The 16957-nt window shown below is 43.4% G+C and overlaps 1 protein-coding gene across 19 annotated transcripts in view; it reads right to left on the bottom strand.

Annotated features, from left to right (window-relative positions):
• STRADA (STE20-related kinase adaptor alpha) overlaps window positions 1-15039 on the bottom strand; it is a 30917-nt gene extending 15878 nt beyond the window's left edge. For 2 of the 19 annotated variants that reach the window (XM_021066778.1, XM_021066789.1), the window contains exons 1-3: window positions 14476-14604; window positions 4630-4685; window positions 2599-2656 (exon numbers count right to left, since the gene is read on the bottom strand). In XM_021066778.1, coding sequence (XP_020922437.1) covers window positions 2599-2656; window positions 4630-4641 — 70 coding nt within the window. In that variant the 5' untranslated portion in view covers window positions 4642-4685; window positions 14476-14604. The other 17 variants (XM_021066775.1, XM_021066780.1, XM_021066774.1 and 14 more) reach the window with 17 other exon arrangements.

Here is a 16957-nt window from a genome sequence, read left to right as displayed (position 1 = left end):
CAGGCTCTTAGTGTACAGATATTCTTTACTGAGTCCAACCCAACTGCTCTAGTTCTGGTCCCACAGCTATTTTCCATCAGCACACAGTGTTACTTTCAAAAGGCTGGTTTCAGAATCTTATATATATCGTGAGCAAAACATCCATTATGAAATTATAGACAGGGTTGGCTATTTCCCAGGGACTGCAGGTACTAGAAACAGGTTTACCCCAAAAAAGGCAAAAAAATTTTAATACAGCAATATGCGACTGTGGAACCATTACCCAATTTGTACCTTTCTTTTTCTTTTTTTGGCCAGTCCCACAGTATGACACAGTGGTGACAATGCTTAGTTCTTAACCGCTAGGGCAACCGGGAGCTCCCATTACCCAATTTGATTCTCCAGTCAGATACATTCTATTCTGAATGAAAACAATGCAAGAGCTTTTTGGCGCTCTGCTACTCCTGGTGAAAACAAATAAAGCGAAGAAACCAAAAATAACTTTCTGCTCCCAAATAAGACAAGTTCTGTATCAGTGCTTTTGATTTTCTTCATTCTACAAAAGTGATGAAAAAGATTTTTATCTGTAAAGTATTGGAATGATTACACATTTCCAAATAGCTTAAATTATATCACTAGATATTGGCTGCAGAGTAAATTAACCTCAGTTTATCAAAGTAAGATCTTTGTGTGTGTGCCTTGGACAACAGTTTTCTGGTACACAAATGGCAGGAGCAGTTGCTTAAGACATTCTATCAAAGCTAAGAAGCCAGATGAACAGATTGAATGACATCAAACCCAGCCCTCCGGAGCAGGAGGCAAATTCCAAGCTCTATAAACTTGATAAGAGACACTTTATTGAGCTGTAAACAATATATAGAAAAATCTTTTCATCCTCCTCAGATCAGACACCAGGGAATTATCAAAAGACAGCCAGAGATTCTACACTCAAGATGCCCAAACCAGAATCCACAAACCTAATCCACATAGCCAGAATATTTTTAACTAATTAATTGTAAACTGGACTTCCAGGACAATTTCCATCAATGCCAATGCTTACTTCTAAATCACTATATTCCCATTAAGGATGGGAAGAAAATGAGAACAGGACCAGAATATAGCATTTTTGTTCCACCGACCTTTCCTTTACTGTGCAGATTATTTTTATTCTTTATAACCGAAACAAAACTAACTTATTTTTTGAAAATCTCATTTGTCTTTTATACAATCCTTTGACAGTGTTCATGAATAATTTAACTCCAGAAGTTCTTTGGGTGGCATTAGAGAAAATAAATTAATAGGTACCACCCAGTAACTAATAAGTTTAGGTTTTTAGTTACTCAAGTCTCTCGGGGTATTTTGGATCAGTTAACCAATCTACTCAATCTGATAACCCACTTCTTTAGCTACAGGAGTGGAAGAGAGTTTTTTGATGTTTGGACATAAAGAATGGGGCTTTACTACTATTAATTTTATAGAAAAAGAATTTTCTTTGCTTTAAATTAAGATCACAGTTACCAAAAAGCTCAATTTGAAAACGGCCAAAGGGGGTAGTTCCTGTTGTGGCTCAGCTGAAACAAATCCTACCAGCAGCCATGAGGATGCGGGTTTGATCCCTGGCCTCATTCAGTGGGTCCGGGATCTGGCGCTGCCGTGAGCTGTGGTGCAGGTCGAAGACGTGGCTCAGATCCAGTATTGCTGTGGCTGTGCTGTAGGCCGGCAGCTGTAGCTCTGATTGGACACCTAGCCTGGGAACCTCCATATGCCACGGGTGTGGCCCTAAAAAGCAAAACAACAACAAGAAGAAAAAAATCAAAACAAAAAAAACCCCAAAAAGAAAATAGCCAAAGGGGAGTCCCTGGGTCTGTTAAACCTCAAAACTGCAAACCTACTTTACTTCTGAATCAACATTTAGATTTTACAAATAGGAAGTTAGTATTTTTGTCTTGACAGATTTTTTTTCCTTAGTTAGGTCTCATAATTTCTACCATAAATTGTCAGCTAGATTGATCAGTAAAACCATAAATTTTATATCACTGCTACCTTTGTCCTGACTATAATTTTATTTTTTAAGTCTTCAAGGCTAGAGACTTTTTTTTTTTTTTTTTGGTCTTTTCTAGGGCTGCACCCACGGCATATGGAGGTTCCCAGGCTAGGGGTCTAATCGGATTTCTTGCCCCTGGCTTACACCACAGCCACAGCAATGCCAGATCCTTAACCCATTGAGCAAGGCGAGGGATCGAACTTGCAACCTCAAGGTTCCTCGTCGGATTTGTCAACCACTGAAACACGACAGGAACTCCAAGGCTAGAGACTTTTAAACACCTAGTTTTTTTCTTTAAAAAAATATGTATTTCAACTAGATAATTACTTAGAAGAAACAAGTGCGCTTTTAAGTAAATACTGGCTTTCTAATAAAACAGGCCAAGAACAACTCCCAGATTACTCCTCAAATTCTGGGGAAAACATGGATTCAAATGAGAGCCAAATAAATATAACAACTGAAGCCAAATAAATATAACTTGCCCTTGAGTTGCTAATTTCTACAAATTGATTCAATCAAGAAAAGGATAGCAATATTTATCCTGAAGTGACGGCTAAATGCCATACCGTACTTACCTCCAAATAGTTCCAAATCTCTTAAGCCCTCAACAATGAACTTTTCCGAGACCCACCGCTAAAGAGGAAAACCCCAAAGAGAATTAGTATTTCTCCCAGGCCACAAAAAAATTAGCTATCAGCCATTAGATAGACAAGCAAAAACACAACTACAAAATCAGAATCATGCAGTACTGTTAAGCTCCATGTCTATGGAAAAGTTCTGAAAAGAACCTTGGATTTAAATCCATTGAAAACAACAGATTAATTCCTTTTCTATTCTTCTTTGCCTAAGTTGATGAACAAGTCTTAAATCTGACATATGAAAAACAAGTAGTACCGATCCTAACGATGAAGAGTATTTTTGTCTTTCCCGTCTATAAAACTGCCTTCGGCTCCATCCTGTTCATTCCATGGGTGTCTGTTATACTGCGTGGGGCTGTTAATGCCACTTTGAAAAATATTAGTGGAATTCACAACACAGAAAACAGAGATGAAACTGTTTTTGCACAAGCCTCTGCTGGTTTGTAAAAGGGAACAGCAAGCTGCATATTCTTTCATCCACTGGGATTTCTAAAGACATCACCAACATTTACACTTTCTACCAAATTTACAAGGACCAAACTAGCCATGACTAAGCTATGGCCCACTTTACTGGCCTATTTCAAACAAGGATTGGATTTCCAGCATACTGATCAGTCGTAGTCTGGTTTCACCTGAATCAGGCTACGTTGAAACAGAAAAGAAGCTCACATGTAAAAGCAATGGAATCAAGATTGTATCTCACTTAAGGGCTGGTATTAAAGTTTGGCTTAGGGGTATTCTTTCCACTGGGTAGAAGTCAGGCCAAGAAGGGATTCTGGTTTTTTTTCCTCTTCATTCATAGTGACATTTACTCAGTGAAGTAAACATAAGAAAAAGGAAAATTAAGTAACATTCAGGAGGTTCCCGTCGTGACACAGCGGAAACGAATCTGACTAGGAACCATGAGGTTGCAGGTTTGATCCCTGGCCTTGCTCAGTGGGTTAAGGATCCGGTGTTGCCTCGAGCTGTGGTGCAGGTCGCAGATGAGGCTCAGATCCCACAATGCTGTGGCTCTGATGTAGACCGGCAGCTACAGCTCCAATTAGACCCCTAGCCTGGGAACCTCCACATGTCGCAGGTGCAGCCCTAAAAATACAAAAAAAAAAAAAAAAAAAAAAAAAGTAACATTCAGAAATAAGTTGCATAGTATGGACTATGAATTAAAACTATAAAATCACTCTCCATCCTTGTCTATATCATTTTTTTTCCAAATTAAAGAGAAATAACACCCTATGTTTAAAAACACACAAAAAGTTCATATGCATATGTACCAGAAAATATAATTTATACCTTAACATTGAAAGTGGTATATTCATATCTCATAGTGCATATATACTGTTAATAGAATTTTAAAATAATTACTAATGCATTTAGAAATGAAGAACTAGATAATAAATAAAATAAGACAGTCCTTCGTGAAATCATGGAACCTTGTAAAGAAGCTAAACCCAGTGTTTGTTCTTGAGGTTGCTTCAGCTAGTAGAGTTCTCAGGTGTAATAAAATTTTCCTTGTTCAAAAAGTCATCAGTTAAAACCTATAATTATACTTAGAAAAAAGTGTTCCAATGATTACAATTTGATGCTGATTTTTAAAACACATAAACTCACTGAAAATACACAGGAAATGGCAAACCATTAGCGGGTACAGACCTACACTGAAAAGGGCCAGCAGCTCATTTAATGTTGTGTGACAGTTAATCATAAAATAAGCAACCTTGTTTCTTCTTTATCAGACAAGCTGGTGGGTATATTCTACATCTGGGGTGAGCCTGCCTGCAAGCTCTTTTCTCAAGAGGGGAGGCTGTAACACCTGCTTTACTTTCTGCATCTCTCACTTCCATATGAATCTGCACATCATATAAGAAAACCACCTGCAATATCTGCCAAAACACACCACTTTTCAGAAAATAAAAATAGTAAAGGCAGAAAAAGAGAAACACTCACCCTAATTCGCTCTGGTTTACTTACAAGAAAAGACATGAGTTCCTAATGTGAGGACCTACTTCAATTTCAAAAATTTAAACCTAAAAGGAAAATAGATACGAGTTAGTCAAATCTACCTTTTTTTTTTTTTAGGCCACAGTTGCGGCATATGCAAGTTTCCAGCTAGGGGTCGAATTGGAGCTGCACCTGCCAGCCTACGCCACAGCCACAGCCACACGAGACCTGAGCCACATCTGCAGCCTATGTTGCAGCTCGTGGCAACACCAGATCCTTAACCCACTGAGAGAGGCCAGGGATCCAACCTTCGTCCTCACGGGTATTAGTCGGGTTCATTACCGTGGAGCCATGACAGGAACTCCATGACTTACCCATTTTAGACATTTACACACTAACTTCCTACCATGGTAGGTGAAGATGAGGCTCTCCTACGTCACCTTCCTGCTTACTTTCCTGCCCTCATGCTCCCGACGCAGTTCTTTTTTTTTTGTCTTTTTAGCTATTTCTTGGGCCGCTCCCGAGGCACATGGAGGTTCCCAGGCTAGGGGTCGAATCGGAGCTGTAGCCGCCGGCCTACGCCAGAGCAGCAACGTGAGATCCAAGCTGCGTCTGCGACCTACACCACAGTTCATGGCAACGATGGATCCTTAACTCATGGAGCGAGCCAGGGATCAAACCCGCAACCTCATGGTTCCTAGTCGGATTCGTTAACCACTGCGCCACGACGGGAACTCCCCAACACAGTTCTGATGTGATTTTTGATTACAATTATATGTAATTACAACAATAGTCCACACTTGCAAACACGGTCCTTAGCTGGGGCAGAGAGAAATGACCATATCTTCTTGTTCATTTCCTTTTTTGGCCACCCCACAGCATATACAGAATTCACAGGCTAGAGGTCAGATCCAAGCCACAATTTGTGACCTACGCCACAGCTGTAGTAATGCTGGATCCTTAACCCTCTGTGCTGGGCCTGGGATTGAACCTGCATCCCAGCACTCCAGAGATGCCACAGTGGGAACTCCTGACCATGTCTTTCTTAGACTTTTTTTTGCCCTGGAGTTAATAACTGCCTCCTTTTTATTACCTGCTTGTCTGTCCATGTAACTATTAACATCTTCCAAATACTTCAACACTTCCGCTATCGACATGTTCCATACACTCAAACTCATACATTCCAATCTTTCCCTGGAGATGCCCTTTCCCTTCCCAAGGCCTCCATCTCCCTGCTGCAGTGTGCACTAGATGCTTTTGAGGCCAGTGGTACTTAGCCTTATTAGCGTGTAGATTTGGATCTTCCAATTCTGGGGAATATTATTTCTTTGACAAGAAATAGGAACAGAAATTCTAATAGTTAAAGGTGTACTTCTAGGGAGTTCCCGTTATGGCTCAGTGGGTTAGGAACCTGATTGGTATCCGTGAGGATGTGGGCTCTACCTCTGGCCTTGCTCAGTGCTGATGAGAGCTGTGGTGTAGGTTGCAGATGTGGCTCAGATCCAGTATGGCTGTGGCGGTGGTGTAGGCTGGCGACTGCAGCTCCATTTGGACCCCTAGCCTGGGAACTTCCATATGCTGCAAGTGAGGCCCTATAAAGAAAAAAAAAGGGTGTCCTTCTAGGATTATCCCCTAATTTTTTTGGGGGGTGGGGGATCAATCTATTTTATTTCGGGGCTTCGGGGGAGGGTCGAAGGGCTGGGAGAACAATGAGATCCGACATCCTCCAGCCCGGGATCTCCTAGCTTCACAGCTTCAGACATCCCCTAATTTTATACTTAATTCACAGCTAATTTCCAGAAACTTCTTCAAACATTACTTTCCAATCTTCTACTAAGTTTAAAATTTTCCATTTCTTGAATGTACTTCTTTTCATATCATTCTGACCTTATTTTATGTTTGCTACTTATGGTTAAGAATTTATATCCAGAATGGCTAAAAGCATAATATAATACATCATGACCAAGTGGGGTTTACCTCAAGAATAAAAGATTGGTTTAACATGAAAAAATCAATCAATGTATACAAAACTGTCTTCTTTTGAAGTTGATTGCAAATAAAGAACAATCAATTTTAAGGAATTTAAAAAATAAATCAATGTAATTTCACCTTTTTAACTGAGTAAACAAGAAAAAACACAATCATTTCATAGATGGAGAAAAAGTATCTAACAAAATTCAACACCAATTCATCAGTTTTAAAAAACTCTCAGTCAGGAGTTCCTGTTGTGGCTCAGCAGTAATAAACCCGACAGGGATCCATGAGGATGCAGGTTCCATCCCTGCTCTCACTTAGTGGGTTAAAGATCCAGCGTTGCCATGAGCTGTGGTGTAGGTCGAAACACGGCTTGGACTTGGTGTGGCTGTGGCTGTGGCTGTGGTGTAGGCCAGCAGCTGCAGCTTCAATTCATCCCCTATGGAACTTCCATATGCCACAGGTGTGGCCCTAAAACAGAAAGAAAAAAAAATATATATCTAATAACTCAACAGTAAAAAGAATGAATGAGTTTCCTCTAAGAACAGAAGCAAAGCAAGAATGTCTATTGCACTAGTTGTCTTGGCCAATGCAAAAAGGCAAGAAGAAATAAAAGGCACACAGATTGGAAAAGAAGGTATAGGAGTTCCCGTCGTGGCGCAGTGGTTGACGAATCCGACTAGGAACCATGAGGTTGTGGGTTCGGTCCCTGCCCTTGCTCAGTGGGTTAACGATCTGGCGTTGCCGTGAGCTGTGGTGTAGGTTGCAGACACGGCTTGGATCCCACGTTGCTGTGGCTCTGGCGTAGGCCGGTGGCTAGAGCTCCGATTTGACCCCTAGCCTGGGAACCTCCATATGCCGAGGGAGCGGCCCAAGAAATAGCAACAACAACAACAACAACAAAAGACAAAAAGACAAAAAAAAAAAAAAAAAAGAAATGGAAAAGAAGGTATAAAATTCTTTACTTAGGAGTTTCCATGTGGTTCAGCAGGTTAAAGATCCAGCATTGTCACTGCAGCAGCTTGAGTCACTCTGCTGTGGCAAAGGTTTGATCCCTGGCCCAGAACTTCCATACACCATGGGAGCAGCCAAAAAAACCCAAAAAACAAAAACCTCTTTATTCACAGACAACATATTTTTATACATAGAAAATTCTAAATATTCTTGGAGTTCCCGTCGTGGCTCAGTGGTTAACAAATCCGACTAGGAACCATGAGGTTGTGGGTTCGATCTCTGGCCTCGCTCAGTGGGGTAAGGATCTGGCGTTGCCGTGAGCAGTGGTGTAGATTGCAGACACGGCTCGGATCCTGCATTGCTGTGGCTCTGGTGTGTAGGCCGGTGGCTACAGCTCCGATTCAACCCCTAGCCTGGGAACCTCCATATGCCGCAGGAGCAGCCCAAGAAATGGCAAAAAAGACAAAAAAAAAAAAAAAAGAAAAGAAAATTCTAAGTATTTTATTAAAAAAAATCATTACAGTTAAGAAAATGAACTTAGAAAGAAGGTCAATTATAAAACCCAATATAAGAGTTCCTGTTGTGGCTCAGGGGAAATGAATCTGACTAGGATCCATGAGGACGCAGGTTCAATCTCTGGCCTCATGCAGTGCGTTAGGGATCCGGCATTGCTGTGAGCTGTGGGGCAGGCTGCAGAAGGCAGCTTGGATCCCGCATTGCTGTGGCTGTGGTGTAGGACGGCAGCTGCGGCTCCGATTTGATCCCTAGCCTGGGAATCTCCAAGTGCCACAGGTGTGACCCTAAAAAGACAACAACAACAACAACAAAAACACAAAAAAACCCTCAATTATATTTCTCTATACTAGCAATGATTAATTAGAAAATGAAATTAAAAAAACAATACCATTAATATTACCAACAAAACCAAAAAATAATTTCAATAAATGATGGCTAAGACCTGTATGTTTAAAATTATAAAACATTGGTAAGAGGAATTAAAGATGATCTAAATAAGAGATATGCAGAGTTCCTGTCGTGACACAGTGGTTAACGAATCTGACTAGGAACCCTGAGGTTGTGGGTTTGATCCCTGCCCTTGCTCAGTGGGTTAAGGATCTGGCACTGCTGTGAGTTGTGGTGTAGGTCACAGATACGGCTCGGATCCCACGTTGCTCTGGCTCTGATGTAGGCTGGTGGCTACAGCTCCGATTCAACCCCTAGCCTGGGAACCTCCTTATGCTGCGGGAGCATCCCAAGAAAAGGCAAAAAGATAAGAATAAATAAATAAATAAGAGATATGCTATGTACACAAACTGGGAGATTCAGTACTGTTAAGCTGTCAATTCTCCAAGCTGATCTATAGATTCAGTATAATCCTAATCAAAATTCCAGCAAACTTTTAAAAAGAAATTGATAAAGCTGATTCTAAAATTTGCACGGAAATCCAAGGGACCTAAAGTAGCCAAAATAATTTTGAAAAAGAACAAAGTAAGAAGACTTACATTATCTGATTTCCAGCCTTACTTTATGCTGCCATAATCAAGACAGTGTATTTTGGTCTAAGGGTAAACAAATGGATCAAGAGAATAAAGAATCCAGAAATAAACCCATGCATACATGGTCAATTAATTTTCAAGAGAATGGCCAAAGTAATTTCATGGGGAAAAAACAGTCTGGCTACAACTTGATATCTATTTAGAAAAAATGACCCTTAAACTGTACACAAAAATTAACTTGAAATGAATCACAGAACTAAAGAAAAAGTTAAAACTTACTAAAGAAAACAGAAGAGAAAGGCTTCATGATCTTGGGGTAGGTAAAGATTCAAAAAAACATCAAGAGCACGAAATATAAAAGAAAAATTTGGAGCACTGATCTTTATCAAAATTAAAACTTTCTACCTTTGAAAGACACAGAAATAAAGATTGGGAGAAAACACTGTGTGTGTATGTGTGTTTACAAAGGACTTTACAGAATATATAAGAATTTCTAGGAGTTCCCGTCATGGCACTGTAGTTAACAAATCTGACTAGGAACCATGAGGTTGCGGGTTCGATCCCTGGCCTCGATCAGTGGGTTAAGGATCTGGCATTGCTGTGAGCTGTGGTGTAGGCTGCAGACGAGGCTCGGATCCCACATGGCTGTGGCTCTGGTGTAGGCCGGCGGCTACCGCTCAGATTCGACCCCTAGCCTGGGAACCTCCATATGCCGTGGGAGCAGCCCCAGAAAAGGCAAAAAGACAAAAAATAAAAATAAAAAATAAAGATTTTCTATACCCAATAATCAGACAACTCAGTTCAAGGAGTGGGTAACAGGTCTACACAGAAGATATATGAGTGGCCACTAAGCACGTGAAATGCTGTTTAATGTCACTTATCATCAGGGAAATGTACATAAAGCCAGGATGAGATACTAAACACCCATCAAAATGGCTAAAAATAAAGACTGACAATACCAAGTGTTGACAAGGATATTGACCAACTGGATATCCTTGCTAGTGGGAATGAAAACAAGTATGGCCACTCTGGAAAATAGGTTAGTAGCTTATGACCCAGTGATTCTGTTCCTAGGTAAATCTACTCAAGAGAAATGAAAACATATATTCTCATAGACTTGTACACGAATGTCCATGAGAGCATTATTCACAACAGGCCCAAATGGGAAACAATCCAAATGTCTACCAACTGCTAAATGGATTTGAAAAATGTGGCATATACACCAATGTACTACTACTCAGCAATAAAAAGGAACAAACTACTGATATGTGCAACAATATCATGCTGAAAGAAGTCAGACACAAATCTATATATTGTTCCCATTTACATGAAATTTTAGAAAAAGTAAAAATATGACAGAAGGCAGATCTTGGTTGCCTGGGACTAACAGTGAGAAGAGGAACCAACTTCAAAGAGATACCGAAGACCTTTTCGGGGTGATGGAAAAGTTCTATATATTTTTATTGTGTGGTGGTTATGTGAGTGTAGCTGTCAAAACTCAACAAACTATCTACTTAATATAGATGCATTTTGTTGTAAGTAAATTATATCTCAATAAAGTTGATCTAAAAAGTAAAATGACCTGGAGCTCCCACCGTGGCTCAGCAGTAACAAACCTGACTAGTACCCATGAGGACAAGAGTTCGATCCCTGGCCTCGCTCAGTGGGTTAAGGATCCAGCGTTGCCGTGAGCTGTGGTGTAGGTGGCAGACGCGGCTCGGATCCTGAGTTGCTGTGGCTCTGGCATAGGCCGGCGGCTACAGCTCTGATTCGACCCCTAGCCTGAGAACCTCCATATGCCACGGGAAGTGGCCCTAGAAAAGGCAAAAAGCCAAAAAAAAAAAAAAAAGGAAAGCCTATGAGAATGCACACTGTCTAGTAACATTAAACACAAAGCACTGTGCCAAAGGAATATAAGAGGAAACAGATCTATATCCGCGTGCAGTCTACAGCAAAAAGAAAAGAGGATATTAATGTAGATAAAGAGATGATTTTTACCCTCAAGAGGAACTACCTATGGCTCTGGAAAAAAACACTGGAAATAGAAAATGAAGTCAGTTTCAAACCACTGTATAAATGAATATAAGTGCCCATTTGGAGAGACCCAAGAACTGGTTCGAGGCTGCCACTTCAACAGCTTCGATAATGATCTGAGCTATTGGTTCCCAAACAAGGATGCATTTCAAATTGATTTGTGTACTCCCTCCTCCAAAAATTTTAACTCAGCAGGTCTGGGGAATGCACATGCAGAAGCGGGCAGCTCCTGCTCCAGTTCGGCAAAGGGGAAGAGAGCAGTGAGATGTGGTGGATCTGGATGCTTTCACTGAAGGGGCGGGGCTTGAATATCAAATAGGACTTAAAGAAAACGGGAATTACAAGCATGAAATAGCATTAGCTACTCATTAGCGCTCAACTGTCCACAGGTGTGTCTCGGTTTCTAGAACAGTGCCTGGCACACTGCAGGCACTCGGTGACACTGAAGGAGTGACCAAATGTGCTGAGCAGTACGCCAGCACTTTGCATACACTCTCCAGTTACTGTGTGGGCAGTTACAGAAAACACAACTCCACATACAGGAGAAGGATTAATAGGCCTTAAGTGTTATGCTAGAGGAGGGGTTTTATGCAGCAGGCAGTAGGAAGTCAGTGCAGGTTTTAAACAGAAAGGTGACACAAAACCGAGGTCTAAGGTAGTGTCTCTTAAACTTGACAGTGCATGCAAATCACCTGAGGATCTTGTTAAAACGCAGGTTTTGATTCCGAAGTTCTGGAGTTGGAGCCTCGTTGTTCTAACAAGCTCCCATAACGCTTGTAATGCTGTTGACACATGGACCACCATAATGACTAACAACTAAGACGCCTTGTTCTAAGGAACATTCTAAGGAGTATTAACCCACAAAGGGAAGGAGAAGGGGAGGTGAAAATAACCCAGAGAAAGGAGTGCCAGTTAGAATACAATTACACTGGACCACCACTGCGGTACTAAGAGCCCCTGGCAGAGGGAATGTTAAGAAACAGGTGGATAGGGGAGAAGGAAAAAGAAAGAAATTTAGTAAGGACACCATAAGCCATCTAGCCTTATCCTCTACTCTTTGGAGGAATGGCTTTTAAAAACTCCTGGATATAAGGTTAGCTGGTCTCTGCTTGAAAACTCATGCCAGAGACACACTGCCTAATCAAGGAACCCATTCTACCTGTCAGCAACTCTGATGGCACCGTTTTTCTGTGCTCAAGTAACTGAGAAAAGAATAGTGTGTCAAAGACAAAGTAAGAAAGCTCCGAGGTGGAAGTGGCTTTCGGGGAAAGATAAGTTTGAGTTCTCAAGTCATACTGAAGTTGAGAAGAGAATTAAATATCCCAAGGGGAAAGACACAGCCTTCCGTTAGAAATGTTAAGACCAACGCTTAAAAGAGGGGTTGGAGATGGCTATGTGGACTTGGGAGTTGGCAGCTAAAGCTATAAAGTGACAGAAATTCAGTCAAGAAGAAAGTGGTGAGAGAAAAGCAGACGGCCGGGGAGCAAGTTTTGCCATAGGTCCATACTCAGGACAGCGCTTGAAAGACAGGTGGGAAACGGAGCTCCGAGGGAAAATTTTAAAGATCCTGCATCCCCTTGTGGACCACTTTCACTCTCCCAGTCTGGTTTATTTTTCCATTTGTTTTTTCATCCACAGCATATGGAAGTTCCTTGGAGCCCAGGAAATGCTGTATCCTTAACCCTTAACTCACGGCACCAGAGGGGATCAAACCTGCACCTCCGCAATGACCTGAGACACTGCAGTGTCTTTAACCCACTGTGCCACTCGGGAACTCCTGGTTAATTTTTATGTGCCCCTCACTACTCCTCTTAGGTGTCTGGTGCTACAGGAAGTCCTCCCTGAGGGCAGCTGCCGCCAACCTATGTTAGGTATTTGGCCTTTTGTATTCCACCCTTATACGCACCACACTCTTAACTGCCTACTTATCAGCTTCCTCCTCTAGAGTAGAGACGCTGTGAAGGTAGAGAATACCTCTTGTTCAGTCGTGCATTCCCAGGGGCTACTGTGCCCAACACCTAACATGGGCACTCCTCCATCTGCTAATTTAACAATTGTAAAAATAATAAAAGCAGCAAGCACTTTAGGTGAACTTATGTGCCAGGATCTGTGCTAAATGCTTCACGTAGATCAGCTCACAGTAAGTATTATCATCCTCGTTTTATAGATCAGGATATTAAGACTCAGGTTAATACCCAAAGTTACACAGACAAGTGGTAGAGAACTCAACAGGTTTGTTCCAAAGCCTGTGCTCTAGAAACTGTGAGTGATAACACGGGAGAAGTGTCGAGTCTGTGTGTGCCAAGATATGATGACTGAAAAGCCATCACCTGATTTGACAATGGTGCTGACCAGATGCCAAACAGTGTAGAAAGAATTCCTTTTCTTGATTTAGTTTTTTCCCTTTCCCCTATTTTCATCACTGGTTTTCTAAACTTCCTCCATGTCTGGGATTACAACTATACACAATGCATTTGAGCCACAATACCTCTAAGAAACCTAGTTCAAGGGTGGGGAGGAAGAGATATAACCAGTTCAGTACTTATGGGTGAATAGGCTCCTGGCCTGAGGCAGATAATCAGAAAAGATTTAGTTTCTTCAACTCTCAGGGAGGAGAAATAGTCTTGAGGGGGGGACGCCAAAGAAAAACACCAGTCAGTCGATGAAAAACTGTCTTAATGCCACAAATACATACTGGAATACGGTTCTACTCCAACAGATATTTCAATAAGAAAAGGACCAATTCGAACAGCTTTTCCTCTCTTGGTAAAAATCAAGTTAGAATATGCTAGGATATCTTGGCACTTCTCCTAGCAGAGAAGTTCCCTATTTCCAGAAAACGTGAACAATTTTATTTCACCACTCCCCTTCTCTCGCGCTCACTTACCCACCCACACCCCAAATCGACTGTGGGCGCTTAAACATTTTGAAAAGCAAGACAATTAGAAGCTCTACTTAGGTTGATTCAGGGAATACTCTTTCCTAACAAGGACCTGACCTACCTAGCCTGGGATGAGATGGGGATGCGGGACCGGGGACGCGGGGGGGGGGGTTTCGGGGAGAGTGCAGCACTAGGATACGCCGCCGCCTCTTAGCTTCATCAAGACAAACCGCCACCTGGGCCGCAGGTTTCCCACCTGAAAATCAGGGGAGAAGGGAGGGAAAGCACGCTCGCCTCTTCTGCCCGGAAACTCCACTCGGGTGTGTCTGGGCCTGGCCCAAGCCTATTCTGCTCTCCGGCTGCAGCCCCTCACTGCGGGAACCGAGAAGGATTCGGGTGAAAAGGGGCCCGTGAAGGGCGAGAGGGTGCTCGGGATGGCCGCTCTGAAAGAGGGTGCCCCTGAGAAGATGTAATTGGCATCAGAGCGAGGAACGACTGATCCCTGGAGCGCACCAGGCGGTCCCGCCAGCCCGGTACCTGGTCCTGGAGTAAGCAAGCAGTCCCGACCCAGTCTCAGCTCCGCCTCCTTAGTTTACCGCCGCGCTGCCGCCGGGCCGGTTGCTGGGAGGAGGTACGCAACGTGCCATGCGCAGTAGAGGGACCCGGGGAGGGCTGGTAGAGAGCTCCGCCCTGCCTCGGCCCCACCCCGGAGCTGGACAGGAGGCCCCGCCCAATCACTCCAAGGAGCGAGGGAGCCCGGTCCCTGCTCCTCTAGGCGGGGCGAGGAGGAGCGAGGAAGCTCCTCGTTGCCCCGCCCCACCAGCGCGGGAGAGGAAGCCCCGCCCCGGGGCGCCGCAAGTGGGGGCAGTTCTGCCTGAGTCCCGCGTGGCTGCCGTGCGGAGGGTCCTCAGCCGCGCCCCGCGGAAAGCGGTTCTCCAGTTCTGAGTTAACCTTTTTACGCGCAGCGCATACCTGAGGGCTTTCGGCCTCCAGCAGAAGGGACCCGTTTCTCCCGTGTGTGGAAGCCAAAGACCTAGCTTGTCGTCGGTGTCGGCTCGGGGTCCGAAAAGGGCTGCCAGAGCTTCCGTCGCGCTGCAGGAAGGAAGTGGGATGATTTCAACAATCAAGAGTCAAGGGAGCTAGAGTAAGGCACGGCAACACTGGCTGCTGATTTGGCTACTTTGAGTACTTTTTTTGGGTGCCTTTCCTTTCGTGTGATGGGATTTTAGTGGAAAAAACAGCCTCATACTCTCAAAGGCCCTTCACTTTGGCCTCCGGGGCACCGGATTGACAGGCTTCAAAGGGGAAAGCCATCCTCTCTCTGTGGCACAGATTCCTTATCTGTAAAAGGAGGAAAATACCTGAACCAATGAGAACTATCTTTATTCCCCCCTCTGGATCTTTGTCCTGGATCCTTTGTACAAGGTTTTTTGGTTTGTTTGTTTTTTTGGTGGTGCCCGGGGCATGCGGAAGTTCCCGAGGCAGAAAAGGAACTCGCGCCACAGCTGTAACCAGAGTCACAGCAGTGACAAGGCTTGATCCTCAACCCCGCTAAGCCACCAGGGAACTCCCGGTTCTGGATCCTTTGACCCACAACTCTGTCTGCAGAAACGTGTCAGGTTCGCCTTGGTGGGGAAGCTAGCCTAAGCAGAGGCATGCAGCTCTTGAGAAAGGATGAAGCAATAAATGATGGAGCAAGACTCCTTCTGTGAGACTTTTTTTAGTGACTCCGCCCACGCTGGTGGGGGTGGGGTGGATCCCAAAATGGACATACTCCCTCAAGTAATGAACACTCACCCCTACCAGCTATGACCCTTGGCACACATTCATGCTGGTCTAACTTCCAAGATGGGGGAGAAGTTCAGCTACCTTCAAACAGGGGCTGTCGGAAATGTGCAGCGAAACTGAAATGTGAACTTTGCCAGTGCATCTCAGCGTCTCACTAAATTTTACCCACATCACTTTGATCTCATCTAGTGCTTTATAACATTCCAAAGCAGTATCCTCACTATTCTCTGTCAAATAAGATAACTTTTTTTTCAGCAGCAGACTTGGCAAATTTACAAAGCAAGACAGTAGCAGAAATTGAAGTAAAATTCCCTGCAATGTTTTCCATTTGTTTGGTCTTGCCCACGGCATATGGAAGTTCCCAGGCTAGGGATCAAGCTCATGCCACACCAAGGACCTGAGCTGCCCTGCAATGTTCTTTTCAAAAGACCTTCTTCACCTGTTGTCTTTAGAATCAAGGGTATTAGAGGAGTCAGTGCCTGAAAAGATGACAAACATTTTTTTTTTTGCCTTTTTTTAGGGCCACACCTGTGGCACTCGGAGATTCCCAGGCTAGGGATCAAATCGGAGCTGCAGCTGCTGGCGTACACCACAGTCACAACAATGCAGGATCTGAGCCACGCGTCTGCAGCCTACGCCATAGTTCAGGGCAACTCGGAATCCTTAACCCACTGATGGAAGCCATGGACAGAACCCACAACCTCATCATTCCTAGTCATATTCGTTTTCGCTGCACCACAACGGGAACTCCCAGTGCCAAACTTGATGCAGCCATCACAATGGGGAATTTAAACATGGTAGTACTTGCCATCTAATCCCCAGCCCAATAGCTATGTCATTTCCTAACTGGATGTCAGTTGGTCAAAGTGGCTAAAAGATTTTCGAATCTTCTTGACTGCACACAAAAGCTAGTTGGGCAAACTTTCAGCCTTGACTCTGTTTCAGGGAGCAAATTTCCTTGCAAAAGGGCATACTAAAGCCAGATAACTCAGAAAATGGGTGTAGTGAAAGGTCAATTTTCAGAGTTTACAAACATAGTCTCCTCTTGCTTTGCTTTTGAGTCCTGGAATGTACAAGCTCCCTAATGTTTTCCACTTACGTTTAATAAGGGTGGGAATCTCCAAGATCTTTGGAGCTTTCCGAAACCTGCTTGAAGATTAGAGGAATGGAGAAGGACTGAAGATCCTGGCTGTTTTGTTTTTAACTCTGAGCATCCAGCTTAAACTGAGTG

The sequence above is a fragment of the Sus scrofa genome, chromosome 12 (genome assembly GCF_000003025.6).
Source record: "Sus scrofa isolate TJ Tabasco breed Duroc chromosome 12, Sscrofa11.1, whole genome shotgun sequence".
NCBI lineage: Eukaryota > Metazoa > Chordata > Mammalia > Artiodactyla > Suidae > Sus > Sus scrofa.
Note: the sequence above shows the minus strand (reverse complement) of the source record. Positions and strands in the feature narration are given on the sequence as shown.